Here is a 25,904-nt window from a genome sequence, read left to right as displayed (position 1 = left end):
TTTTTTTTAATTTGTGGTTAGAAGCAAACTGCAGGGTCCTGGAATAAAAGACAGAGGAAAATCCTGGACAGCATGATATCATTTTCCCTCTCATTGACCTTCACTTTCCACAGTGGTGAGCAGGAGGTCTGGGGACGATTAGAGGGTTCAGCTGTGGCTCCATCCTGCCATTACCCATTTCATCAGGATGTACACAGCATGGTGTGATGAAAGCTTTTACTTATTTACTGGACCTGTTGATAGATTTCTGTGCCTCAGACATTTTGGCTTTTTATCATTCATTTAATTTGAACTGACCGAGCTAAATTAGGATGAAACTCTTAGATGCAAATATGATGCCATCTGCTGTTCAGACTTCATAGTTACAGCATTTCAGGAGAAGTGACATTAAATTTAAAATAAATTAAGTTAAAAGCCTGGAAAATATACCTGTAAACCTGTCTTCACCTAATATTTCTTAACTTCAAGTCTATGGAAGCGTAATATTGCCATTTAAATTAAAAACACATGAGAAATAAATTAAATTCGTGTGTTTTTTTTCCCCACCACCTGCTTTGGTATACCAGAGAGGCAACAAGACAAGCCCCCAAGTAGATTTTGCAGGTGGTGTCCACAGACCATTGCTCTCTCCTTGCCGCTCCTGCTTGATTTTTTTCCTATTTCTGCTGCTACTGGTATCACAACATGGTACCTGTAGTCCAGCTCCTTCATCCACATGTGCCATCATAAGAATAGGACGTCATGTTAAAGTGTGACGATGAATTGTTTGTGGTAAAAAAGGAGCAATACAGATGTGATGTTTGCTTTGAGAGAGTTGATGGAAAAGTATAACGAAAGTCAGAAAGAGCTGCCTGAGTCTTTGTCGATCTAGGGAAGGCACGTGACAGCGTGCCAAGAGAGGAAATTAGGAGTGGCAGAGAAGTATGTGAGGGTAGTGCAGGATATGCAAAAGGACCGACAGACAGACAGGTTCATGCAGATCGGGTCAGAGTCCCTTCTTGTCTGCAGTGGAGGCCGACAGGCTGACAGATGAGGTCAGGCAGGAGACTCTGCGCATTATGATGTTTAGAGATGACATTTCGATCGGTCGTGAGAGTAGAAAGTAGGTGAAAGAGAGCCTGGAGAGGTGGAGGTATGCTCTGTAGAGAAGTCAGTAGACAGGTGGAAAAGTGAAGCTATGAAGAGCAGAGATAGTGAAGGTAGGGGAGTTTATACACCTGGAGTCAACCATCCAAAGCAAGAGAGGTGAAGAAGAAAGTGCAGGCTGGGTGGAGACAGCAAGAGTTAAGTGGAAGGCTCACTCAGTGAGGCATGTTAGCACACAGGAGGTGGAAAACTGCAGCTTAGGCTGAGGAGTGTGGAGAGTGCTCAGAGTAGCATGTCAGAGAGGCATGGCTGAGATGATTTGGACATGCATGATGAGGAGGTATAGGAGATACACAGTGAAGGAGGTCATGCAATAGGATGTAGGGATAGAGTGAGATGATCTGTGGTGGCGACATTAAAGGAAGCAGCTGCTAGTAGAGGATTAAACACAAGTGCAGCCCAGTAGCTTATTAGTCTGTTTACATTAGAATAATAAACCTTAAGTTTCCCCATTATAATTAAATGTCTTGTGTGAAGTGGCATCTGTTACACAAAGATAACAGTGACTGAGCAAAGTATGAAAACATATTTTATTAAAGATTTATGTACAGTAATGAAAACACATCTGCATGGCTTCTGAAACATCATTCAGGTCCCACTCAGCGCTCACACAGAAAACCTCAACATCTGCTACAAACAGTTTGGCCTACACACTCATCAAGCTACAAAAGTCCAAAGGTTTGGCAGGCTGTCCGAGTGAAACCATCGTAAGTTAGTCCCAGACTCCATTAAGACCAAAACACCATCACCCTCTCTGTTAATCACCCAAGGCTGCGATGGTGTAACTGGCACAGTTTTGATTGGAGGAGATCCATTACATGTCATTATCAAGGAAACGCACAGAAGAATGAACATGGTGCTCCACAGGCACAGGAGTATTCCCCCCCCTAAACTTAAGGATTACTTAAAGAATTCAAGATTTCACAGCAAAACGAGGAGGAACAAGGAAGGAGTGTGTGCTCCTGCGGGATGTGGAGGAAATACACATTCAGATGGCTTTAGAGCATTTCTACTTAAACTGGGCCACAAGTGTTTCTACGTTCCAGAGTACTGGCCGAGAAGGTAAACACAGTTGACTGAAAATTTGAACATTTCTGCAGGATGGCAGAGAAAAAATACGATTCGTACGCGACAGTATTTCCGGCACTGGGCAGAGCGCATTCTCAATCACGGCCAATGCGTTCTCTCACAGTTTTCCAGAAAATTATTCAGATTCAAAGTAAATCCTCTAAATCCTTTGCCCTCGTTTGGCCTCTCCACCAAATTTCGTGACATTCAGCCGAGTAGTTTTTTCACAATCTTGCTGGTACAACAGAAAAACTCTCACGTTTGATGGAGGAACCACGTATAGATAAGACTCTGTGAAACGTAAGAGTCATCGTTCATCAGCCTCACTGGACTTCATGTAAACCGCAGAGTTACGGCCCCTCTAAACACCACTTCCATTCAGAGAAGCATATTTAAGGCTTGGTTGGCTGTTGCTGGACGAGCTCGCTGGTCTCCAGGCAGCACCGTCGTTCGAACTGCCGACTTCAAACACTTCGTGAATGGCTTTTCGGAAACAATGAAAGTTGTACTCTATCAAACCTGCAAAGAAAATTAGAGAGCATGTTTACAATTGCGTATAGTGTTTGTGTGTTTATTATGTGAATTTCTTCAGGTTTTTACACATTTACGTAGGAAGATTTTCCTGATAAAGCCAACACGAGCAATTGCAAAAAATAAAAGTACACACCTTTCCTCTCAAAGCTCTCCTCTCTGAGGATGCAGACGAGCGCGAGGAACTTCGTGACCTCTTTCAAATAAAGCACTGTGGTGTTATTGAGCTTGATGATCGCCAAAGACTCCTCATCATAGGCGGAGCCGCTGCCGTCCTCCAGCCTGGCAGGCAAAGAGAAAAGCACCTCTAAACGCTGTTCTTCGCCAAAGCTCAAAACAAATCTGATAGCTTTTCTCACCCGTAAATGCTGGAGATGTCGAGGACCACGTCGATCATGTCGCAGCAGAGTTCGTAGGACTGCATGTCCACGGGGGCGCTGTCTGTGGCTATGTAAATCTTGCTACTGACATCGAATAGGAAGGCCTTTTCAATCCCGGAGTGCTGCAAAGCATGAGAGATGTTTATTATAAGAAAAAGAAAATACAATGAGGCTTTTTATTGTGGTTCAAATAACATAAATGAAACATACAGATATGAAAATGTTCAAAAGGTTCTCCAGTGTTGGCAACTGAGGAATAAGCTTCTGGACGACTTTACTGAAGGCCTCGAATATGGAGTGGTCGTAGATGCTGGTCAGGTAGAAGCTGAGGACACAAAATAAAGACGACGAGACAGTTACCAAAACTGAGATAGAAGCTTTAATTTTAGCTTCTGAGCACGTCTGCTTTCCAAAGGTGTCTTAAAACCTTTGAGGCCTAATTATCACCACAGATGACTGTAACTCTAACTCTAAGCATCAGAATATGTAACATCTGTTCTTTTTAAAATGTTCTCCCAGGACTGGGCAATCAGGTTACAAAAGAACTATTTAGAAAGAAAGGACTAGGGTCAGGTTTGAGATGAGGGTCAGGTTTGGTAGACCTCAGAGTTAAAAGATTGGCTGTGCTGTACTTTCAACAACAGAGAATCCCAAAATTGAAAACTGAATACCTACCCCTAAAATAGTTGAATATTTGCACGATGGCTCTGACTAATAACTTGAGAAATCTCAAATACTGTATCTGTATTTGTACTTGTCCAATCTTAAATGTTCACTCTATTGAAAACACAACAGAAAGTGATTCATTTAGTTGAAAATTTTATTTAAACAACAACAAAAAACAGAAAACAGAAACATGATCACCAGCTTTTGGCCATAAACAGCCAATGCTACCCAGTCATATGTAAAGTGTTACAGCCAATGTGTGACCGACCTGTCACTGGGACACAAACTTTATTAAAATACAAAAGCAGTAAATTTAGGTCAGAGTAGTGAATAATATTACAAACTAACCACCTCCTGTTACCACTTTTAATTCATTTTTTATATAAATAAATACATTTATATAAACATGCAACTGTTCATACATGTGAGCACTTTAAAACTGAATTTCTGTTATTACTTCAGCCCACCTGCAGTACCCTTTACAATCCACCAGGGGGCCCCACACTTTAGGAATGACTGTGTTAGGGGACTATCTGGACAGTCTATCACTGAATGGGATCAGTCTTAGCTGTCTGACTTACTAGTATGAATGTTAAACTACACCTTAACCATGACAAGAAGCTCTGTAGTATTTCACCTGTGTAGACACGTCAGACTCTCACCTGAGGTGAACCTTCTCCAGGCTGGCATCTGTCAGGTCATCGTTGGCCCTCTGGTGAATATCTCTCTGCGTTTCGATTTTGTGGTCGTCTGACAGACCGTCTACTTTGTGGATGAACACCTCAAAGTTGATGTCTGGATTCACTTTGTAGGCTCTGGATACAGTTAGATGTAACCGGCTGAGAGCCTCCATGTAGTCATCCTGGTAACAGAAGACAGGATGTGCTGATTCAGTTAACACATGATCTAATTCACCACCCAAAACGTAAGCACCAAGTCACACTTAAGTCACCGTACCTGAGCGTCGATGACAAAGATCAAAGCACCAGCTCCCTTGAAGATCATCTCACTGTCAAATGTGGGGTCGAAGAAATCCACCTGGCCGGGGAAGTCCCAGATCTGGAAGTTGACAAAGGAACTGCCAGAGATGTCATCTTTGTAGATTTTGTTGGTGCTTTCGAGGAATAAAGTCTCGTTGGGTGACATCTTGTGGAAAACAACCTGAGTAGTGATGCACAAAGATTACAGTTACTCTCAGAAATTTAAACATCACCAATTTGCTACATTCAGATGAACAGATTCAACTTTTTGGGAAACGACAAGTAATGCACTCAACCACCATGAACTGTACGCACACTCACCACACAGCTGAAGAAAAAGCATGCTGAAGCGCGTTTGAAGTTTGCTGAACAACGTTTAGACAAGCCTGGGAAATACTGGGAGAATATAGTCCGCTCAGATGAGAGGCAAACTGAACTCTCTGGATGCCATAATACACACCATGTTTGTCAAACGCCACTGCATATCACCCCAAATACACCATATCAACAGTCAAGTTTGGTGGTGGAAACACCATGGTGTTCTGGCACGCTTCATATAATCAAAGTAAAGTTGGAAAAATGTACTGAGACATTCTTGATAAAAAGAAACAAGGGTGGACGTTTCAGCAAGGCGATGATCCCAAACACACAGCAAGGAAACTCTCAGGTGGTTTCAGAGAAAGAAAATAAAGCTGCTAGAATGGCCCAGCCTAACACCTGACCTGAATCCAAGTGAAAATCTATGGAAAGAACTAAAGGTCAGAGTTCATAGAAGGGGCCCACAGAACCTTCGGGATTTGAAGACTGTTTGCTCAGGCGTGATTCTGGCTCATTCATGTGACTGGTTTCTCCACACAGGAGGCGCCTAAACTGTCACAGATAAAGGCTTTTGTACGAAACACTAAATCATTTTCAGTAAGCGTGTTCAATAATCTTTTCTGGGGTCATTTCTCATTATTACACATAATTGATGAACATCTATGGTTTCATGTCTTTACATGTCTGAATTGGATGGGTTGTTACTGACATAATGGCATTTAGAAATATCTATATATTTAGAAAATTGATGATGTGTTCAATACTTGTTTTATTCGCTGTAAATATATATATGTCATATTGAAACAAACTCCCACATTTCGACTGGCTTTAGTTCTCAGAAGTCAGAAACTTTTCTAACATGTCGTCCGCTAAATCCTGGGTGAAAAACTCCAAGTCACCACAAAGTCACATGCTATGCTGATTTTTGAGGCCTGTGATGAAATCTTTCACAAATAAACGGAAATGCAGCAACAACAAAGACTGAAACTTTTAATGACTGTGAAACTGGAGGAAGATGGAGTTCAGAGAAAGGTTAAAGTGGGAAGAACAACGTGGAACAGCATTCCAACATCCTGAATTATCAGTTATCAACATCCTTATTATGAGTGGTCAGCACTGACCCCTCACAGCAATAAAGTTGTTGGTTGGAACCCCAGCTCGGGCCTTTGTGTCGAGTTTGCCTGTTTGGACTTATAACAGATATATGTATCTATGGTTAAAATGTGACTTGTAGTCTAAAGCACTTTGAGTGGTCACTAATACTGGAAAAGCGCTATAATAATACAAATCCATTACATAATGGATTTTGTTAGACTGATCCAGAGCAGGCTGTGTTGTTCTTGATCAAAGGCAACAAGGCTCAGCTGATTATGCTCTTTAGTTTCATGAGTTAAAGGCTCCCTTTTTTGTTGCAGCTTTACACTGCCTAGAGATCAGAAAGAAGCTGAAATACTTAAAACATTAAACTTCTGCATATGTCTTGTTGAATTGAGTTGACTAAATCCATAACAAATGAAGCTGACAATCAAAATTTTCATGTGACTTATTGTTAAGAGTCATTTCTCACCACTACCCTGGATCTAAAGGTTTATCCACCTCTCAAAGCTAACTTTGGGGTCGCCACCGTGGATCATCGGCCTCCATCTCAGCCTATCCCTAACCTTCTCGTCTGTCACACCAACGTGTCCTCCTCCACTACATCCTTGAAGCTTTCTCCCTGCCTGGCAGCTCCACCTTCAACACCCTTTTCCAGCCCTCCTCTGCACATGCCTGCCACTCTAAATCATACAGCATTGCAGGTCTCATTCTCCATCTTTTAAATCACAGGTGTCGAACTCCAGGCCTCGAGGGCCGGTATCCTGCAGGTTTTAGATGTGTCCTTGATCCAACACAGCTGATTTAAATGGCTAAATTACCTCCTCAGCATGTCTTGAAGTTCTCCAGAAGCCTGGTAATGAACTAATCATTTCATTCAGGTGTGTTGACCCACGGTGATATCTCTTTTAGGTGTACATGTAACCAAACTGTTTCCTTTGTTCGCTTTTTGTTTACAATGAACTCAGAATTTTCTTGTCCTGTGGTGATCTGGATGGTGTTCGGGGACAGATAAATGACCATACCTTTTGTATAGAGGACTTGCCGCTGCGCCGCAGCCCCATCAGCAGGATCCTGGGTTTATCAGCTGATGTCGGGCTCTCCTCAAGGTCTGGCACTTCCACTCCATAACCAAAACTTTTGGGGAACGACCCCACGACGCCGTAGCTCCCCGGTAATGTCGTATCCTCGTACTGAATGTTCATCCTGTCCTTTATTAGCTCACTTGCTCGTTCTTCTTCAATTCCGCCTCAAGCCTCCAGAAAACTCGCTGAATAATCCGAGCAGGAATGCTGTTGTCCAGGAATTTCACAACGAGCTAGCATAGCAAGCTAAGCGTTAGCAGGTAGCTGGAGTGCGGTATTTAGGTCTCAAAATAAGAGGCCAGATGGTAGAGTATCCATGTGAAGCTTGCTACACAAGTGGACACAATCTTCAGCAATCCTAATACAGGTGTAAAGTTGGTTAAATCAAACTAAATGGATAAGAGATGACTCAAAAAAGGCTAACTTTAACGTAACTTGGAGATTCCGCCCCCTTTAGCTTTTAACCCCTCCCCTTTCACGTGATTGGTTACACGCTCCAAACATTATCATGTGACAAGCAGTCCAACAGACAAACAGTAAGGATACGGAAGCGGTGAGTAGTGTTTTGGGGGAATTTTGGACATCTTTTATTTAATTTAATCTAACTATATTTACATACATATTTTAAAGAATACGTTGTGTAGATTTAAACCTTTGGTACAGCACCAATGCGCTACTGCATATTCCAAAATGTACGTAATAAGTATGCGTTTGATGTAAATCATGTGCTCTTTCGTTTGTAGTTAGCTTGTTCGAAGTGACATGAGGATAATTCATAGACGCACTTATAGTGAGCTGAGTTTCTAATACAGATATAAATATACCCGGGATGACCAGCTCTAATAAACTGGAAGCTCTGGGGATACTAGGAAGCACAGGGATGATTTCCTGTCTAACATTTTATTGTACTTTCCCATTTATTTGATATTCATTCACATGCAAGGACCACTGACTGTATACAAACATACAGCAGATATCTTTTGACAAACATGGACCAGTGCAATTAGCAACCATGACATACAGGGGTTTAGTAAAAAGGTTAAATGACAAAGGGGATTTGTAATAAATAAAAGCATACAGCATTTAACTGAATAACAACAAATATTGCTTATATAGAGATAACATTAATAAATTCATATTGCCGAGAGATTCCAGGGGTCTGTTATTTCTTGGATGTTGATAAGATAGGAAAAACTAGTTCATTTTGTTTCCATGTGTCAGGACTCAGAATGGCAGCTGTCCTTTTGTGTTTTCTCCTGGCTGTGCCAGTGCTGCTTGTTACCTCCAGCCCAATTCATGACTCCGACAATGGGACTGTACCACTAGTGCTCTGGCATGGGATGGGTAAGTGATTCTGTTCTGTGTTACTGTAGGGATATATTGGAAAAAATCTTAAAAATGGCACCTTTATAGTCTTCACAGAAAAAAAAAAATTAAGCATAAGCCACCTTTCTGAAACCACACTACAAACCAGTATTCATAATAACCGTAAACACACAGTACACCAGCTTATGAGCTGATGCAGAGTGTTTTAAGTTACAGAGACATATATAAGGGGTTGCTGACTGTTAAAGGTCTGATATGTAGAGGCCCATGCAATTGTGTCATTTGTTTTCTAATTCAGTTTTTCAATTCAAGTACTGCAAGTTGTTTAATCAAAACTGAACGAAAATTAATTTTATTGTGGACAAAATCACAACCAGATTGATTTATGAAACCATGAAACATCCGGTGTTCCTCTTTTATTTTGGCTTAAGAAGCTTTAAGATTGAAAAAACTCACCCAACTGTACATAGTTTCTCTATTATGTTTAAACTGAGATGCACATTTAATCTTCGGCTCATTTTTCCACAATATGTAAATAGAACTGAATAATTTGCATGTTTTTATGTAAACCTGCCATGAAAAGGATCTTTAAAATCTCATGTGTGGTAATTAATCCTGTTTTTTGGTTTGTTTGTTTGTTTGTTTTAAAAGATGCATCCACAGATGTGTAGTTATTGGGATTGTGTTGTGTTTTACACAAAATAATCTAGAATAGTACCAAAAAAGTTAACTGTGATGCCTTTGCCCCCACTGTTCAGTACACATCTGAATAACTTACCTTGGTAACATGTGATTCATCGATTCACGTCACTTCCTGCTGACGAAAGTGAAAGCCACATGTTTACAGCAACACTGCAGTGAGATAAAAACCTGAGCTGTAATGTGAGAGATGAGGATTGTGCTTAAAATTGATAGGCTGCTCATTAAATCCTATACTAGATGGAGAAATCCCACCTGTGGAAGTGAAAAGAAAAACACTTTCTCTTCTTCCTCAGGCAAAAAAAGACACTACCTCTAACTCAGAGTGCAGAAGATTTTAGAGCTTAAACCAAAGAAGACTTTGCTCTGCACTGAGCCTCTATCTGATTTATATGTATTTAAAATAAGCCATAAAAATACTGTGGATATGCCTGATTCCCTTCAATAAAGTTGGACGATAAGGCTTGTGTTTATTTGTATTTTCTTCATCAGGTGACTCGTGTTGCAACCCTTTGAGCATGGGCTATATAAAGAAAATGATTGAGCAGGAGATCCCAGGAGTTTACGTGTTCTCAGTGATGATTGGGAAAAACATAGTGGAGGTAACCTCACGCTGTAAAGACATTTTATGAAAGTGAAAATATTTTCTGTGAATAAAATGGTTTTTGCATTAGTCACATGGTAATGTTAGAACAGTTCAAGGAATTTTCAGGTATGAATTTGTATTTTTGGGCTCTACGTTTGCGCTGTTCAAAATAATCCTTATTTTTACCTCGATGCATCTCTTTGAAATAAGATAGTTTAGCTCCTCCCTATATAAGGACAACTTTCTTCTGATTGGCTGCCCCTCATAAACAGAAGGTTTCTGGACAGAGATGACCGTATTACAGAGTCACAAAGAGAAAGGATAGATATCTGATTTCATTGTTGGAAGCTTTAATTTAATATGAGCATGCAACCCAAAAACACCCCATGAAGTTTTCTCCCGTGAATCATCAGGAAACAGACGAAATACCGATCCTTGCTTTTTTAATTCTACATCATAAACATTAAATTATGCAGCTTTGTGCCTGAAAAAATGATATTTCTCATTATATTAATGCTCAGAGCTCATTAAAGAAGATTTCTTTTTGATTAAAAAAAAACAACAACAAACAATAACTTAGCTTTAGATTGTGGCAGTGGTAGAGAGATTTTAACAGAGCTTGAATGCGTTTTCTGTTTTTCTGCTCTGTACTTAAGAAGTTATGACGACTCACACTTTTTTGAAAAGTGCAATTTTTAAAAAGCAAACTCTTCCCCTCATCTCTGTAATTAGTGGAATATTAATAGTATGAAAGTAAAATTTTAAATGGCATTAAAGGTAGAGTGTGTGAAATCTCACCACTAGATTTAATAGATTGCAGACTGTAGAATTCAGCTGTCTTAACCTTCCCTATTAAAGTGCATGATTCACAGTGACTGCAGGCTGTTAGTCTTTACTTTACCTTTAGAAATATACTGGATGTCCATATGTATTTACGATTTACTATTGGATGATTCTGTAAAAATTAGTAAAAGGAGTCCAATATGAGTGAGTGAAGCCCACTTCTGTCCACTGACAGCGATACTGAGATGAGTTGTTGAGGATATGCTTAACTTTTCTGTCAGTAAGTGCTGCTGTTTTTGCTGCTATTAGCTGCTGTTAGCCTCTGTTAAGTGCTGTTACCTGGCATTAGCTGGCATTAGTTAAACTCTTTGAAATGTATCTAATGTTTTTAATGTCTCAGACACTCGTATGATGTGACAATGTCAAGTTTTTTTTTATCAGAGGGAAAATGCGATAACTTTAAAAAAACAATTAAATTAAATTTTTTTAAGGACACTCTAGCTTAACGTTAGCTGGCGTAACGTTAGCTTAAAACCAGCGCTTGTTGTTTAGCTGGCTCATTGTCCAGCAATGGGAGGGTTACATGTTTAATCTGGTGACGATAAGTAATTGTGAAATATTGGCAGATGTTCATCTCGCCCTCTGTATTATATGTCAGTCTCTACAAGGTGAGGCAACACAGCAGCTTCCACGAACAAGCGCCCACTCCTGTGTATTTTTGATAGATTCATTCTAAATGAATGATAATGGATTCTTTTTTTTTAATTTTATTTTTTTTATTAAAAAACTTCAAAAGATTACATACTTCCTGTACCTTTTTAAGACGCTGAAGCTGTTGTACAGACTGGACGCATTGATAAAACTTCCTGTAATGCTATTTCGCAGCTAAAAAAAAATCGCTGTCATCCTATTAGGACGTAGCATTGCTTCACTACCTTCAGAAGATGACTCACGGCCACTCGTCTTCTCACAGAAACACACAGTAAAAGTGAATATGACATGTTTAATAAAGAACGCCTTTTTTTCTTTCTTTAACAGTCCCACAGCAGCTTTCCACATGTGTGATGGCTCCTATTCTGTGGTATTTGCAGTAGTAGTGACATAAGTTACATCAGAAAAATGGCTCCTTTGCAGCTTCACTGTGTGACTCCTCTGTGTTAATATTTATACCAAACCTGCACGGGTACGGCTTTGATCCGTGGTGACGCCGTAACGTTATCTCTCTGCTCATTTTCTTCTTTTAATCTGTCACTTGTGATTTGAACTTTTCATGTTTTTCCTCCTGCAGGACACAGAAAATGGGTTTTTCTCAGATGTGAATGAGCAGGTGTCCATGGTGTGCAATCAGCTGGCTCTGGACCCCAAGTTGAAGGGAGGATACAATGCGATGGGCTTCTCCCAGGGGGCGCAATTTCTGTATGTAACTCCTGTTCTGGAATCTGGTTTTCTTACTTGTTATGCGAGAGAAATTGGAAGCTTTGTGTGGTTGAAAAAAACCCAACTCTCGGGCCTCGGCATGTTTCCCGCTCGTAGTTTTTGTCTCCTGACTGAAATGAGGAAGCTCGCTCTGACTCTTTGACCCGGTTCCTCTGTTCGCAGGAGGGCTGTGGCTCAGCGCTGTGCCTCTCCACCAATGAAAAACCTGATCTCTGTTGGCGGTCAGCACCAAGGTGATACTATAATGATAACTTTAGCTCACTTCCCTGTGAGCAGAGCTGACCAGATATATTCTGATGTAAAAGTAGTGTTTGGGGGTTTGTTTGTTTTTTTTACCCTTCAGCCAAAAAAGGCTGATGAGGTTTTGCCATCACCCTGCCAAGTGGGCTGGTGGCGTGAATAACTAGAGAACGGCTTGACGTAGGATTTTCAAATTGATACCCCAGCTGTATCAGCTTTAAATCTCAGTGACCCTAATATAAATGTCAAGGTCGGACATCAACTAACGAAGGAACTTACCATGTTCAAACTTATTCGATAAGTGCATCTACCAGGAGGCTGAAGGGCCTCGCTTTCAGATCTGAACTCAGTAGTTGCAAAGAAAGTTAAAATGAAAACAAAACTAAAAGCTCTTTTATGATGTAGTTAACTTGTAAAATAAAACTCAGTCTATTGTCATTAAATCAGCTGCACATAAAAGTTTAACCTGACTCTGTAGGTCCTTCTCTTTGACGTCAGACTTGTTATTCTGTTCTGCTCTATTTACACATCACAGGTGATCTTTGAAAACAGAACTCCTCTCCTCAAATTAAACACATTCAAGCCTCTATGTAAAGATGTAAACAGCTCAGTCTCCCACTGGAGACTTATTAAAAGCCTCAAGTGCTCTGTGAGCCAGACCAGGGAGCTATGGGAGTGAATGGTCCAGGTTATTTCCTGACAGTTTTCTATGCTGCCTACTAATTCCTGACAGCTTCCAAACAAGCTGGCACCTAACCCCGTGTGTTTTTCGAATCCTCAGGTGTGTACGGGCTGCCCAGGTGTCCTGGGGAGAGCTCTAAAATCTGTGACATGATTCGTGAAGCTCTGAATAAGGAAGCTTACTTGGGCTGGTTTCAAAAGCAGTAAGTTTTCCGTCTTGCATCAGCCTGTTGTTCCTGTTAAGTCATGTCAAGCATCTTGTGACGAATCGTTTCTGTGTTTGTGGTTATCAGCCTGGTGCAGGCCCAGTACTGGCATGACCCTTTGAACGATGATCTCTACAAGAAGTACAGCCGCTTCCTGGCTGACATCAATCAAGAGCGGGTCGGTAGAGCCAGAACAGCCCTGTAGTCAGTACAACGAGGTCGCAGAAGTGTAAACAGTGACTGCGTTAGGAAAACAAAAGGGAGATTGTGGGGTTTTTTCAGCATTTCGGTGTTTATCGGCAGCTGGAGGACTGAATCTACTCTGTCTCTGCCATCTGCTGACGGAGACAAAGAGATGCAGCTATGAATAACTATAGAAGTGGACTTTGGTGCCTAAGGAGTTTAGTTAATCGTTAATAAATGATTTATTGTCGTCTCAAAGATGAGTTATAACCATGAAATGTTCTCAGTGTACAACACACCTTTATACACGTTTAGATTTCTTTATTCTCCATTAAAACTATAAACAAGTGAAAAAACAGAAGGCAACACAGAAGGAAGACGGCTGCTGCTACTGTATAAGATACTTAAGTCCAGTGAAAGGTATTAATTAAAAGACAATGAGATTACACCCTATTAGTGCTTAACAGTCTGCTCCAGGGTCAACATTTACAGAAAGAAGAAAGTCTGTGTTGTGCCATCAGCGTGAAACTGAAGTTTGCCCACTGACGTAAACTGCTGTTTAGATCGAGAGCTTAACCTTTCATTAATAGACAGGATCGGATTAGACTGTGTGGCTACAAACTGACCTGCAGGGTTATCTCTGCCGATCCATAAATCAATCAACTTCTGAATAATCGCTTAATAAAAACCAGTCAAAGAGCTATTTCACAATTTGGTTCTCTTCATACTGAGCTACGACGCAGAAGAGAATGATTTGTTCACATTAATTATGTCCTTTAAACTCTTTAAGGGTTCTTTATTAGAGCAGGGTGCTAATTTGTTTTTAAAGGAGTAGCCTGGGATTGTTTGAGGTAGAGAAAGCCACACAAGACACATGGAGACATTTAATTGTATTTATATAATTCCTGAATCTGATTTTTTTTTTCTATTTTTTTTTTTTTTAAACTCTTCGTGCACATCTGCAAAGTTCTTTTTCTGTTTGTTGAAAAATGTTTTTGTTTTCTACTAAAGGCGGTGAACGAGACTTACAGGAAGAATCTTCAGCAGCTAGAGAAGTTCGTCATGGTCAAGTTCCTGCAGGACTCTGTGGTGGATCCTGTCGATACTGAGGTACCAAACATAATGCACGTAGTTATTTTAAAAATGAACAGAACTAAAAACACAATGTGAAGAAAAAACTTCAACGACTTCTTATTCAAAGTGTCTGTGTAATGTGTTGAAGAGATGTAAGTTTAAGTTGAATGAACATGAGCCAGCCTGTACATTCATGTAATACCAGTTTACACCACAAGATGGTGCAGTGAGTCAGTGCAACCTTTATTTTACCATCTAAGTATAATACCAGTGGTCTGGTGAAACACCTTGTAAGGAAAGAGCAGTAGCACTTAACTGAAATCATCCCAGCATACACACTGGTAAATTTCTGTCCCCTGATGGCCAAAGTTTTAGCAAAATTCTGCACAAGTCAGTTTCAAAAAATACTTTTATTAAAAAAAGGTGCTGATTAAAGACCAGTCACAGTCTTGTCCCAATTCTTCTTGCAGTGGTTCGGCTTCCTGAAAACTGGCCAAGCCAAAGAGACCGAGACTCTACAGGAGAGCGTTCTCTACAAGGAGGTAATCACTGCAGGTTCTCTGATGAGGGAAGAGAGCTGACGGTGTGAGCAGTACACACTTTATTATCCAGTGTTTCCTGTGAATGTGAAGGCTAAGCAGTCACAAGAAGGTGGTAATCAGATTTATTTGTCAAAACGTGGTCTCAGTCTGTATCTGAGTATATTTATTTGTTTGCTGGTGTGCAGCATCTGCCAATGAGACACACGGAAGATGTGTGTGCATTTCCAACAATATAGACATTTTTTCTTCTTCTTTTTTTTAAATTTTTTTATTAAAGGAGCAACTTTATTCCTTAATTTATTTATTTTTTCCCTCGTTGGTTGCAATTTTACACTTTTATTGTTCTGTAGGCATTAATGTGAGAATCCAGAACAGGACATATTTATACTGCAAGTCTGCGCACAGACTAACCCTGTTTTTATTCATTATTTGGTATCAGACTGTTTGTCAAGTCAATTTATTTATGACTCGTAGAAACTCAACAGACTAAAATGCTACAAAATTACAATTAACTCAAGAACAACAACTAAAGCTAAATGTTTTTTATGAACATACTTATAGCTAGATTATGGACATTGGGTTGACTTATCAAGTTGAGGCGAGCACTGAGCCTAACTGGGTTTGGTGAACTTGGTTTGTAGTACACGGAAGGCCTGGAGCAGGTTAGCTGCAGCACAAGTTACCATGGCAATGGAAAAGTACCACCTTTGTAACACTTAGGATTACCTTGATAAGTATAGATCTCTGCTTTTATTTTGCCTTTTTATGCCTTTCCAAAAATTCAGAAGCTTTATTTTTATTTTATTTTTCTGCCTTAACCACCTTACGATGGTTCTGCATGTAGCAGGACATCTTAGTTCGGCTTTCCATCAGCAAATGTTTATTAATCAAACTTTGTTGCACATGCCGGTTGTAAAACAGACTGTGTGTGCGTGTGTGTGTGTGTGTGCGTGCGTGTGTGTAGGATCGTTTGGGTCTGGCGGCGATGGACAAAGCAGGGAAGCTGGTTTTTCTGGCCACCGAAGGCGACCACCTCCAGTTCAAAGAAGAGTGGTTCAAAGCCAACCTGCTGCCTTATTTACACTAAAGCAGCTCCATACTGATAGTCTGATTGCTGTAGCTGCAGTTGAAATCAAGAGCAATATAACGCCAGTTTAACAGGACGCTCAAGCTTAGCAGAAAGCATCATTTACTCTTTTTGCACTGATCATTTCCAGCGTGTTGGCTTTTAATCTGTGTCTTGTGATGCCATCATAATTTTAGCAGTCACAGGTGCAGTTTACTGATGAGGTCAAACACTATTCATCATTGTTGGCAGGTTTTACAGGGGGGTGGTTAAGCCACTTTCGTTTTGCCTCATTTGGATCTTTTAACTGTGAAATAATGCTTCTGTACAAATAAAACATCAAAATAAAGACACCCAAATACTTTGATTTATTGCAACATTTTTAATGATGTCTCCAGTACTAATGAGCAGATTTCTGAGTTTGGACCCCCCAAAAAAGAGAAATTAAAGTGGTAAACAAAAACAAGAGACAAAAGAAAATTCAGCGAAGAGCTCCACAGCTACGCGAGCTGCAGACATGAGAAGGAGCAGGATGCTGATGGTCAGGCTGATATTCAAAGACTATTCATAGCTGTACAGGTGATTACAGCAGGTGTTTCCAATCACTTACTCCAGTCTGTTTTCCTTTACTTTTTAAAATTCACTTCCACTGACTTCCAACATCTTTGCTCTTTATCACACTTTTCTTAAATGCCTCCTAACATGGAATGTTTTTTTTCCTTTCATTCAGGAATGTCCTGTGTAGATTTAAGTGAAAACGTACTTTAAACCGTTCAAACATCATCATCTAGATGGATTTATGCTTTAAAAATGATTTGAGAGAATGTTTTTGCACAGCTTGCTTTTACTCTGGTTTTATGTGCTCAGAGAACTTGTTTTACACCATTATCCACTATGAGTCTCATGGTTGCAGTCATCAGTGGAGATGATATGGATGCCTTTATCCTCTAAAAAGGGCTCTTTTTGACGAGTGCTTCACCAGTGAATTGCATATAATGGAAGAGAAACCTTGAGGCCGCAACTTAAACACGCCAGCCCCCCAGCTGACCAGGAAGAAGGGAAAGAAATGAGCCTGATTGGCTGCAGAGGAATCAACATTGCCTATTCTAAAATTTGCTCAGCATCATCCAGATAAATTTAAAAAAAAAAAAAAGCATACAGAGCTTCCCAGCTGTTGGCAAAACTCTTTTCAAGTGCTTGCAGGGAAACCCTAATTTGAATGACAAGCTGCTCCCTGCTGATTGGCTGGAGGATCTGCTCCAGATAAGGCAAGCAGCCCTCTAATTGGCTTACAGAAGGAACAGTTTAAACTGTGATTGGCTGATAAGGAAGAAGGGGAAAGGTCTGAATCTCAGTGTACAGTGTGAGAGTTAGCTGGTGGGGTTGTCGATCAGTCAGACAGGACTCTGCAAAAAAAAAAAAAAATTAAAATAGACGAGTGGGGATGGCGTTGAGGAGGGGCGGCCGTTTTAATATGCTGCCCCAGTTTATCCGGCGATCTCTGTTGCTGTGGTGACGAGCTTACTGCCGTCCCAGACTGTCTTGAACTGCTCGGGTACAGGGATCTCCGTCTGAAAGGGAGAGACACACAGAGGGTTTTTGTCAGATCAACAAGCTTTTTCAGACCAGCTTTGAATTCTTATCGTTTATAGTCAGCAGCTGATCAGCTCTGCTCAGGATGAAGACTCGATAAACGGGCTGTTCTGGTCAAAGGTTCCTAGCAGCACTAAAACGAGGATGGGAGAGCTTTTCCCCCTTGCTCTTAACCTCATGTTCTCATTATTTAACAAAAATCCTAAAAGCAACTACACCACAAACCTGCTCAAAGATGCACAGTTCAAGGAACACTTCATGGTCTAATTAAACATGCCGAGCATGCGAAGCTGAAAGCAGCTCAAAAGATCAAATGCACACTACTCGCTGGACCAATGTGACCGTTTGCATGTTAACGACTTTGACTTCAAACTTCTGCAAGGCTGGACTTTTATCCAAGACCTTTTATAGAGAAATTCATAATTGATGTGACGCTTGCCTCACAGACACTAACAAGTACCTAATGAGGCTGAAAGTCTTTGTCTACCCAGGAGAGTTCAAAGCTCTCATAAAGACTTACTGCTCCTTCTATTTGTATTATTCGATTGACTTCTTTCACTTTATTTTCATAGTATATTTGATTTTTAACTTGAGGTATGTGCCTACTTGTCCAGGTCTTCCTTGAGAAACAGATGTTAATCTCAATTGACTTTCTGGTTGAAATAAGGATTAAATAAAAGCAGCAGCACTGAAAACTTAGTGATGACAGCATTTACAAAGCCAAAAATACCCCATAAGGTTTACAGAAGCAGTAAGGTTTCTTATCACAGTCAGGTGAGGTCCTGTTTGTGTCACGTTAAACTTCCTCTGCCAAACAAATGAAATCAGAGATACTCACAAACTCTCCATCTTTGTTGGGTACCAGCACGTTCATCTCTGAGCTCTTGGCGCTGATGATCTCACACTTCAGAGAGTCCTTGCTCAGATAAATGTGGCAGCCATCTGTCTTGTTGATGGAGATAGTTGGGACCTTCCCCATAACCTGGAAACAAAAGGAAAAAATAAACAGTAGACCCTTTGGCTAAAAGCCAGTAACTTTATCAGGTAGATGATACACAATGCCGATCTACAATCAGCTTCTACAAATCTCCTCAAGCCCAACACTGCACCCAGCTGACAGTGAAGCTGCCAAAAACTGAGCAGCTTGTAGTTTCCAATATTTAACTACATGAATAATAAACAGAGTTCATGAAAAATGTATAAATCCTCAGCAGAGAAACTACAAAGAGCCGAAGAATGACGGGGCAGCAAAAATCATTCAGTGATCTCATGAAATGCAACAAACAGTGAAAAGAAACAAAAAAAATCATGTACACACCTGGATCTTGACATCCTTGCAGTTAATCATCTCCACGATGCCCACAACGTCATCAAACACCAGGCCCATTTTCTTACAGTTATCTGTCGGAGAAAAATAAATAAGTATATTTAAGAGACTCTAAGCACCGAGCTCATTCTTCTGCCTTTTATTCACTTATGGTGGCTGTGTCGGCAAATATAAATAAATGTTTGGGCATTATATCAGGGGCAATACGAGAGCCCTCGACGTGTGTGTTTCTGAGGAGTGAGTTTCCTTTCTTACCTAAAGTGATGGAGTTGATTTTGCCTTTGACCTGCAGGGTGCTCTTGTTACACTTGAAAGCATAAACCACTTGCTTCAGCTCAGTGTCGCTGATCACCAGGTTCTGAGCATCCTCCTGGTTCTCCTGCAGAAAGCAAGTTAAGAAAAAAGAGAAAAAGAATTAAGAAAAAAAAAAAGAAGGCCTGTTTGTCTGAGCCAGAAGCAAGTTTAAAAATCTATTTTGGTCATTTTGGCCCCTTCAACGTACCACTTTCCACTTCTTTCCTTCCAGCTCCAGCACAGGGGGGAGTGTACGGGTTGGTGTGGCGGATGCAGCAGGTCTGGTGGCGCTTGAAGCGAAGGGTTTTGGTCCAGTGCGCACTGGAGCGCCCTGACTCCTCAGGTTGGGGTTCTTGTGGGTCTTCTGGTCATCGGACACATGTTTTAGTCCTGCAGGGGTCAGGGAGAGATGAAACATGCACTGTTAGTCTGAGAGAGAGGGAGCGTTACTTTATCCAAAGCACATCGAATTTATGTGATAACAAAAAATAAATAAAAGGAATGGAACCCATATATTAGTAAGTGTAAATGAGCATAAAAGTTTATAACTGAAATAAAAAGGTCCGTCTTAATACACTGTCTGCCCTTCATACCACGTTCTCCCATCAACTTATTTGTCCAGAGAGGTTCATCAATACTGATTACTACTCCTCACATAGAGTAATGATCAACAAAAGGAAAGAAGGACCAGAGGAGACTCCTTTATATGATTTACATCAACAAAGCCTTTTGTATTGATTCATGTAGCCCTGCTACACGACTACTGCTGCACTCAGATCCTCAAAATTGAGGCCAGAAAAAAAAAAAAAAAAAAAAAAAGTATCAGCTCCTCTCATCACTGTTGGTTGGAGCTGTAGCTACCCACCCCGGGTGATGTCAGACCCCTTGTTGAGGGAGGCGAACAGGGCGTTCCGATTATCAGCACCGGCGTCCCCAGCGCCGCCAGTGGGTCCGCTCAGGTCAGCGGGAGGAGGGGGTCCAGGGGGAGGTGGGGGAGGACCGCCAGCAGGAGCGCTGCGTGGAGCAGCACCGGCTGAAGCTACTGCACCCTAAGGAAGAAGAGAAGAAAACAGTTAACAGGGTGAATGGAGGTCATGAAGGACACTTTTAGCCTTTAAAGCAGACAAAGGAGAGCACACTCACGAGACAAACTCTGGAGTAATTCTCCCCTCTATAATTTAAAACAGGACTGTTTGCATATCAGGGGCAGTTACACCACTTCTCCCTGTGTTTGCCTCAACTTTGTGTGTAAACAAAAATAAAGTTTATTCTGAAGGGCTAAGTTTAGTTTAGTAAAAACAGAGCTCAAGTTCAATTTCAGGATTGTTTTGTACCCTAAAAGCTCCTGCTTTTCCTTCATTGTTCACCACAAGAAAGGAAGTCCCAGAAATACATATGCAACAGGACAAGCTGCAGAAATCTTGCAACCTTGTAACTCTGTAAGTACAGACAGTACAATTCTCTCTAATGCCAAAGACCAGTTTGCTCTGGCACAAAATATTAGTAAAACTGGCCCTAAGGTAAATGTGTTAATTCATGAGTCAGGTTGCATTTGATCATTTGAGAGCTGCTTTTTATGTTTCAAGTTGCAGTAATTTCCTTTTTTAATTTTTTTTCTCTCCTCCTCCTTCCTTTGGAAACTCACAGTCTTGCTCCAGGTCAGTCCGGTGGTGTGTTGCTCTTTGATGTAATGCTGCAACGCAGTCCAGATGGAGATGTAGGCTTTCACCCAGTCCACATGCACCTTGTCCCTGTGAAGACGACATATGATTTTATGGCATCGTTTTTTAGCTCTAGCAGTTTTTCTTCCTTTACTTAGAACTCAACACAACTTTATTTTTTATTTCAGATTTTCTCATTGTGCAATTTGCCTGCCTGCTGTATGACATGTGAACACGAGCTGAGAGCACAAACAGTCTGCCTCACTTTCAGGCTTTTATTACAAGTTTAAACCCAGGAAGTCTGCCACCGACATGCTTCAGTGTATCATGTGGCAGTGCTGACTCAGTAAAACCGTGGGGCACCATAACTTGAAAAAGGAAAAGAAAGGATGGAAGACAGATGGGTCGAGCAAACTGTTTGGCTGCATTTAAAAGTTCTTTTGACCCTTTTGTTTATTAGATTCAACATAAAAAATAAAAACATATGATACAGTTTAAAATGATAAGAACAAACTGGAAGAAATCCCAGCAGCTTTGTATACAAATTAAATTTGGACGGCCCATCTGCTGCGGACAATGAGGGAAACAGGCTTTAATAGTGGAGATTTTACTGACTTGTCCTTGTAGTCCTTCAGCACACGGTTGGTGTAGAACGTGGCAGCGTCCTGCATCTCCTTAATGTACGGGCCTGGTTTGGGAGCCTGACACGAAGTAAAAAGGTTTAGATTCATTTCGTAAAACATACCCTGTGTGTAGTTTTTGCCTAACTGAGCCAGTTTGTTTTGTCATATTGCTTTTATTATATTGAGCAGTCCAGTCCACTTTGTTTAAGCATTTTGATCTAGGTTGTACTTAGTGTTCTTGGCTGCGGTAACACAGGAACTTCCTCAAATTTTGGGATAAATAGAGCCAGTCTTATCTCTTATATCATGGGTGGGAAACCATTTAGTCCAAATGTCCACAGAGAACATTAAAACAAAAAACAAACAAACAAAAACCCCAAACACTGGATAACTAAGTTTGAACTTAGTAAGATTTTAATTGTAACCTGTAGCTAACAATTTAAAAGCACAAGCACCATGTCAGCATTTAGATTGCTGGTAGATCCCTACCTGACATGTACCACTAAAGAGGTCACTTGATGAAATAAACAGTATTAAAATCAACTTAAACAGCAGTGGAGAATCACTGTAGTCATTTGCTTTGACATGCCTCCTGCCCCTTATTGTTTTGTTTTCCTTTAGGACTCTGTGGGCCAGGTTTTTCCTGTCTGTCTTTTAGAGTCGGATTAAACGGATGCAGAGGAGTCGGGTATGTTTGAAGAAAGGGGAAGTATAAAACTAAAGCTCAACATTTTGAGAAATTAAAATCTTTGCTTCCCCACAAGTGAAGCCTTTAATTAAAGACTAATCCATCCTACTGCCATAAAGCTACACCCACAATCTTTGCAAAAAGAGGCTTTGTCCAAAGGTCAGAAAAATCAGTCTCAACATGACTAAAAAAATAAGATAAAGACGTATTAATCAGTTAATCAGCTTCCTTGTCTAGCTCTCATTAGCAATAAAGAAAAAAGAATGACTGTTCTTCTGAAATATGTACTGCTGTCACAAATGTTTTGCAAAGCAAATGAGAAGTTTAAGGATACAGAGGTAGGCGGACAGAGAATGAAGACATTCATCATGTGTATCTGAAAATCTGATCCATTATTCATAAGTCTCAAAAAACACAACAGCAAACAATGAATGAATCATTTACTGTAACAGCAAAGCTCTGTTGTTGGTGCTTTATTGTCAGCCAAGAAACTGTCGCTCATCAGAGACTGTTGACAGAATCAAAGAGAGGCCTGTTTCCGCCCATTATACACTCATTTATCCACATACACAGAGTGGTGCCAAAACGGCTCTTTTCCTACCCGTTAACCTCTCTCAGCCCCTGGACTCACCATGGCAACCCATCCAAGGGCAGGCACACTCTCGCTGACAGCGGAGAGGTGGTTGAACAGCGGTGAGCTGCGGTTCTGCTCCCGAAACGCCTGCACCTGCTGGATCACGCTGGACACGGGCTGCAGGAGAGTCGTCAAAACTGCCTGAAGAGTCGAGAAAGGACAAAAGTTTAGCACTCGATATCAGCAGATACCTGAAACTTAAGAATTTGTATAGAATTGAGTCACAACTCGAGGAAAAAAGAAAAAGGAAGAAGAAGAAAGAAAAAAAACCCTCTTCAAATTCTCCAACTTCTGAAGCAAATTAACAAGGCCAATAATCCCACTAAGCTTTCTCCATCACAACTAAGCCGAGCTTGAATATTTAATCTTTACAGCAGATTTTTAAATCGAAATAAAATGAGGCAGAAATATCACAACACAGAACCTGTACAGAGAGGGAAAAAGAAAAGGAAAAAAAAAAAAAGGGTTCGACCATTTAAACTGCAGACGAACACAATAAATAATGCACAAAGTTGAAATTGATCAATCAATGCGGTGCTTGCTCAACTTAAAGTTTTACGGAGTGTGTTTAACTCACATCAGAGGGCTTCTGGGAAGTGGAGGCTGTGATGAGAAGCTGTCTCTCAGTGGTGAACCCCTGCTTCATCATTTCTGCCTAAAAGAGGGAAAGAAATGTTACATTAATTTATCATTGTGCCATTTTTTAAATCATCTTTCACGAACACTTAACAGAAACTGCTTTCAAGGGGCTTCATATTTAGAAATATTCAAGTCTTGCCAGCAGGGGGAAAAAAAAAATAAAAAAAAAATCATGGACTTGGAAAATGAGGAATATCACTGTAAATGTAAAACAATGCTGTATAAAAGAAGCGATTAAATCAGCAGCGTCAACTGCAATTACGAGAGTCCCTGCAGAGTTTTGCATGAAGCACAAACAAAAGGCTGCGTTAGTCCTTCCACAGGCTGCACCTGCTCTTCTGATCTGCAGGTGGAGGCAAAAAACCAAGATACACTGCAATGTGCTCATCAGGAAAGAAGAAATGTTTACTTGTAGCCATTTATTCTTTCTACAATGGCTGCTGCAGTTAAAGTATCCTTTTAGGAATCATCTTTCCTAGGAAAGAATTAAACTCAGCTCCGGTAGGACTGGTGACCAATGCCTCATGTAAATGTGTAATGTCTGAACTTGTGACCTACATGTTTCTGGACATCGCCCCCTATCTTCTGGCTGAGGGAGAGGTACTCCGCCAGAGGACCCTTGATGATCTCATCGAAGCCCTCGACGTGCGCAGATACAGCTGCAAAGATAAAGAAGACCACGGGGATTAAAAAGAAATACATGTAAAGATTAAAGCCCCGGCTTGGACAGTCTCGGTTGTTGTGTCCTTGGGCAAGACACTTCACCCGTTGCCTACTGGTGGTGGTCAGAGGGCCCGGTGCCGCCAGTGTCCGGCAGCCTCGCCTCTGTCAGTGCGCCCCAGGGCAGCTGTGGCTACAATGTAGCTTGCCATCCCCAGTGTGAATGGGTGGATGAATGTAGTATAAAGCTTTGGGGTCCTTAGGGACTAAGTAAAGCGCTATAGTGCATTTACCATTTACATTACATTAATGTGGAACTGATATCTTTACTAACAACTACTCGGGTTGTCTAATCTGCATGAAATTCCCCAAGTAACGCTCAGCACAGCAACACATTGCAGTGAACCATGGCTAACACACCAAGAGCAGCTAAATCTACCGCTGCAGAAGCCTAGCTGCAAACGCCAACAGTAACTGACTGAAAGCCATAATTATCAACATCAGAACATTTTAGTGATAAATGACCCCACTCAGTCAAATAATCTAGTGGCTTTTGTGAGCTCAGAAGCTGACTTCAGCACAGTTTTTTAAATGGACTAACAATGAGGTGGAGTTGTTGCTGTGAGTAACACAAAAGTACAAAGTTGCAAAAGTGAGTGAGAATTAAAGAATTTGAAGAAAAGCTATCTGGAGCATTTACAAACTCATATTAATCTTTAATAGGGCTGTCAAAATTGAGAGCAAACAAAACAACAGCTGTATAATGCCCTCCGCTATCTTAGTTTAATTGATCACATGACTGCATCACATGACTAAAATCTGTCATAGTTTTCAAAAAGGCTCAGGTTTCGCTGTCCACACTGCCAGAAGCTGACTTCAGCGCAGTGATACATTTTCATGTATTAATGCAAACTTCACTCACTGATCTCTACACATATTATTCAGTGTATTCTTTAACAGTAATACCTCCTCCATCTGAACCTCCAGCGCTGCCTCCAGGGCCTGACATGGCCTCCAGGCGGCCCACCGCCACCTCCAACCGCTGCACCAGACTCGCCAACTCTGCCATACCTGTCAGAAAGAGAGGACATTTTTGTGTTTAATAAAAAGGTTAGCTGTGTCACGCTGGCTACCACTATTGGGAGAGAAGTCCCAGGGACTAAAACACAGGAAGAAAGAAATCATGATAGAAAATGATCATTGATCCGTCCTATTTATATACAGTCAACAGTAACATAGACAGGAGGATGCATTTCTTTAGAAGTGCTTGCTTGCATCAATCTGAACCTACATTAGTGAAGTAGATTAGATTAGATGGAACTTTATTAATCCCTCGGGTGGGTTCCTCCGGGAAATTCTGTAGTGCAGAACTACAGAAATACATTAAACTGAATCACTAACTGCCATTCAGTTTATCCTTCATCAGTTTCGATTCGAAAAAACAACTTTATTCAGTATTGCGATCCCAGAACCTGTTTTTGTTGTGTTAAAACTACAATGCAATTTAAAAAAAAAAAAAATTAAAAACAGCAACAGTGCTCTGAATGCTGCCCATGTTTGTCTTTTGTACCAGAAACAAGTTTACATGTGTGCATTTACTTCAACGTAGAGCTGGGCGATAGAACGATAACGATATGTATCGCGATATAACTTTTTCTCGATAGAAAAATTAAACTATTGCGATAGACCTCGC

General features: G+C 40.7%; 3 protein-coding genes across 5 annotated transcripts in view; 1 reads left to right on the top strand and 2 right to left on the bottom strand.

The window, feature by feature from the left end:
• Positions 1–1,658: 1,658 nt before the first annotated feature.
• On the bottom strand, positions 1,659–7,725 carry rragcb (Ras-related GTP binding Cb). The gene is made up of 7 exons (XM_005739691.2): positions 7,210–7,725; positions 4,749–4,952; positions 4,454–4,653; positions 3,336–3,450; positions 3,105–3,247; positions 2,882–3,027; positions 1,659–2,733 (listed from the first exon to the last, which is right to left on the bottom strand). Exons 1-7 carry the CDS (start codon positions 7,387–7,389, stop codon positions 2,576–2,578), a joined length of 1,146 nt encoding a protein of 381 aa, XP_005739748.1. The 5' UTR covers positions 7,390–7,725; the 3' UTR covers positions 1,659–2,575.
• Positions 7,236–16,451, top strand: ppt1 (palmitoyl-protein thioesterase 1 (ceroid-lipofuscinosis, neuronal 1, infantile)). 3 transcript variants are annotated; one of them, XM_005739692.2, is made up of 10 exons: positions 7,236–7,293; positions 8,491–8,613; positions 9,787–9,896; positions 11,952–12,079; positions 12,263–12,333; positions 13,122–13,224; positions 13,315–13,405; positions 14,422–14,520; positions 14,955–15,026; positions 15,991–16,451. In XM_005739692.2, exons 1-10 carry the CDS (start codon positions 7,275–7,277, stop codon positions 16,111–16,113), a joined length of 939 nt encoding a protein of 312 aa, XP_005739749.1. In that variant the 5' UTR covers positions 7,236–7,274; the 3' UTR covers positions 16,114–16,451. The 3 variants fall into 3 exon arrangements, with proteins under 3 accessions (XP_005739749.1, XP_005739751.1, XP_005739750.1); XM_005739694.2 differs by lacking the exon at positions 7,236–7,293 and adding an exon at positions 7,295–7,358; XM_005739693.2 differs by lacking the exon at positions 7,236–7,293 and adding an exon at positions 7,760–7,822.
• An 8-nt stretch (positions 16,452–16,459) lies between these two features.
• Positions 16,460–25,904, bottom strand: part of cap1 (CAP, adenylate cyclase-associated protein 1 (yeast)) — a 16,132-nt gene continuing 6,687 nt past the window's right edge. Inside the window, exons 2-13 of the mRNA XM_005739695.1 lie at positions 25,178–25,282; positions 24,110–24,210; positions 23,490–23,567; positions 22,910–23,053; positions 21,583–21,668; positions 20,952–21,057; positions 20,172–20,355; positions 19,515–19,696; positions 19,268–19,391; positions 19,004–19,086; positions 18,524–18,667; positions 16,460–17,663 (exon numbers count right to left, since the gene is read on the bottom strand). Coding sequence (XP_005739752.1) covers positions 17,580–17,663; positions 18,524–18,667; positions 19,004–19,086; positions 19,268–19,391; positions 19,515–19,696; positions 20,172–20,355; positions 20,952–21,057; positions 21,583–21,668; positions 22,910–23,053; positions 23,490–23,567; positions 24,110–24,210; positions 25,178–25,280 — 1,419 coding nt within the window. The 5' untranslated portion in view covers positions 25,281–25,282 and the 3' untranslated portion in view covers positions 16,460–17,579. The remainder of the gene's footprint in view (positions 17,664–18,523; positions 18,668–19,003; positions 19,087–19,267; positions 19,392–19,514; positions 19,697–20,171; positions 20,356–20,951; positions 21,058–21,582; positions 21,669–22,909; positions 23,054–23,489; positions 23,568–24,109; positions 24,211–25,177; positions 25,283–25,904) is intronic.

Source organism: Pundamilia nyererei, unplaced genomic scaffold, assembly GCF_000239375.1.
Source record: "Pundamilia nyererei isolate P.nyererei 1_Seehausen unplaced genomic scaffold, PunNye1.0 scaffold00093, whole genome shotgun sequence".
In the NCBI taxonomy this organism is placed as follows: Eukaryota; Metazoa; Chordata; class Actinopteri; order Cichliformes; family Cichlidae; genus Pundamilia; species Pundamilia nyererei.
Note: the sequence above shows the minus strand (reverse complement) of the source record. Positions and strands in the feature narration are given on the sequence as shown.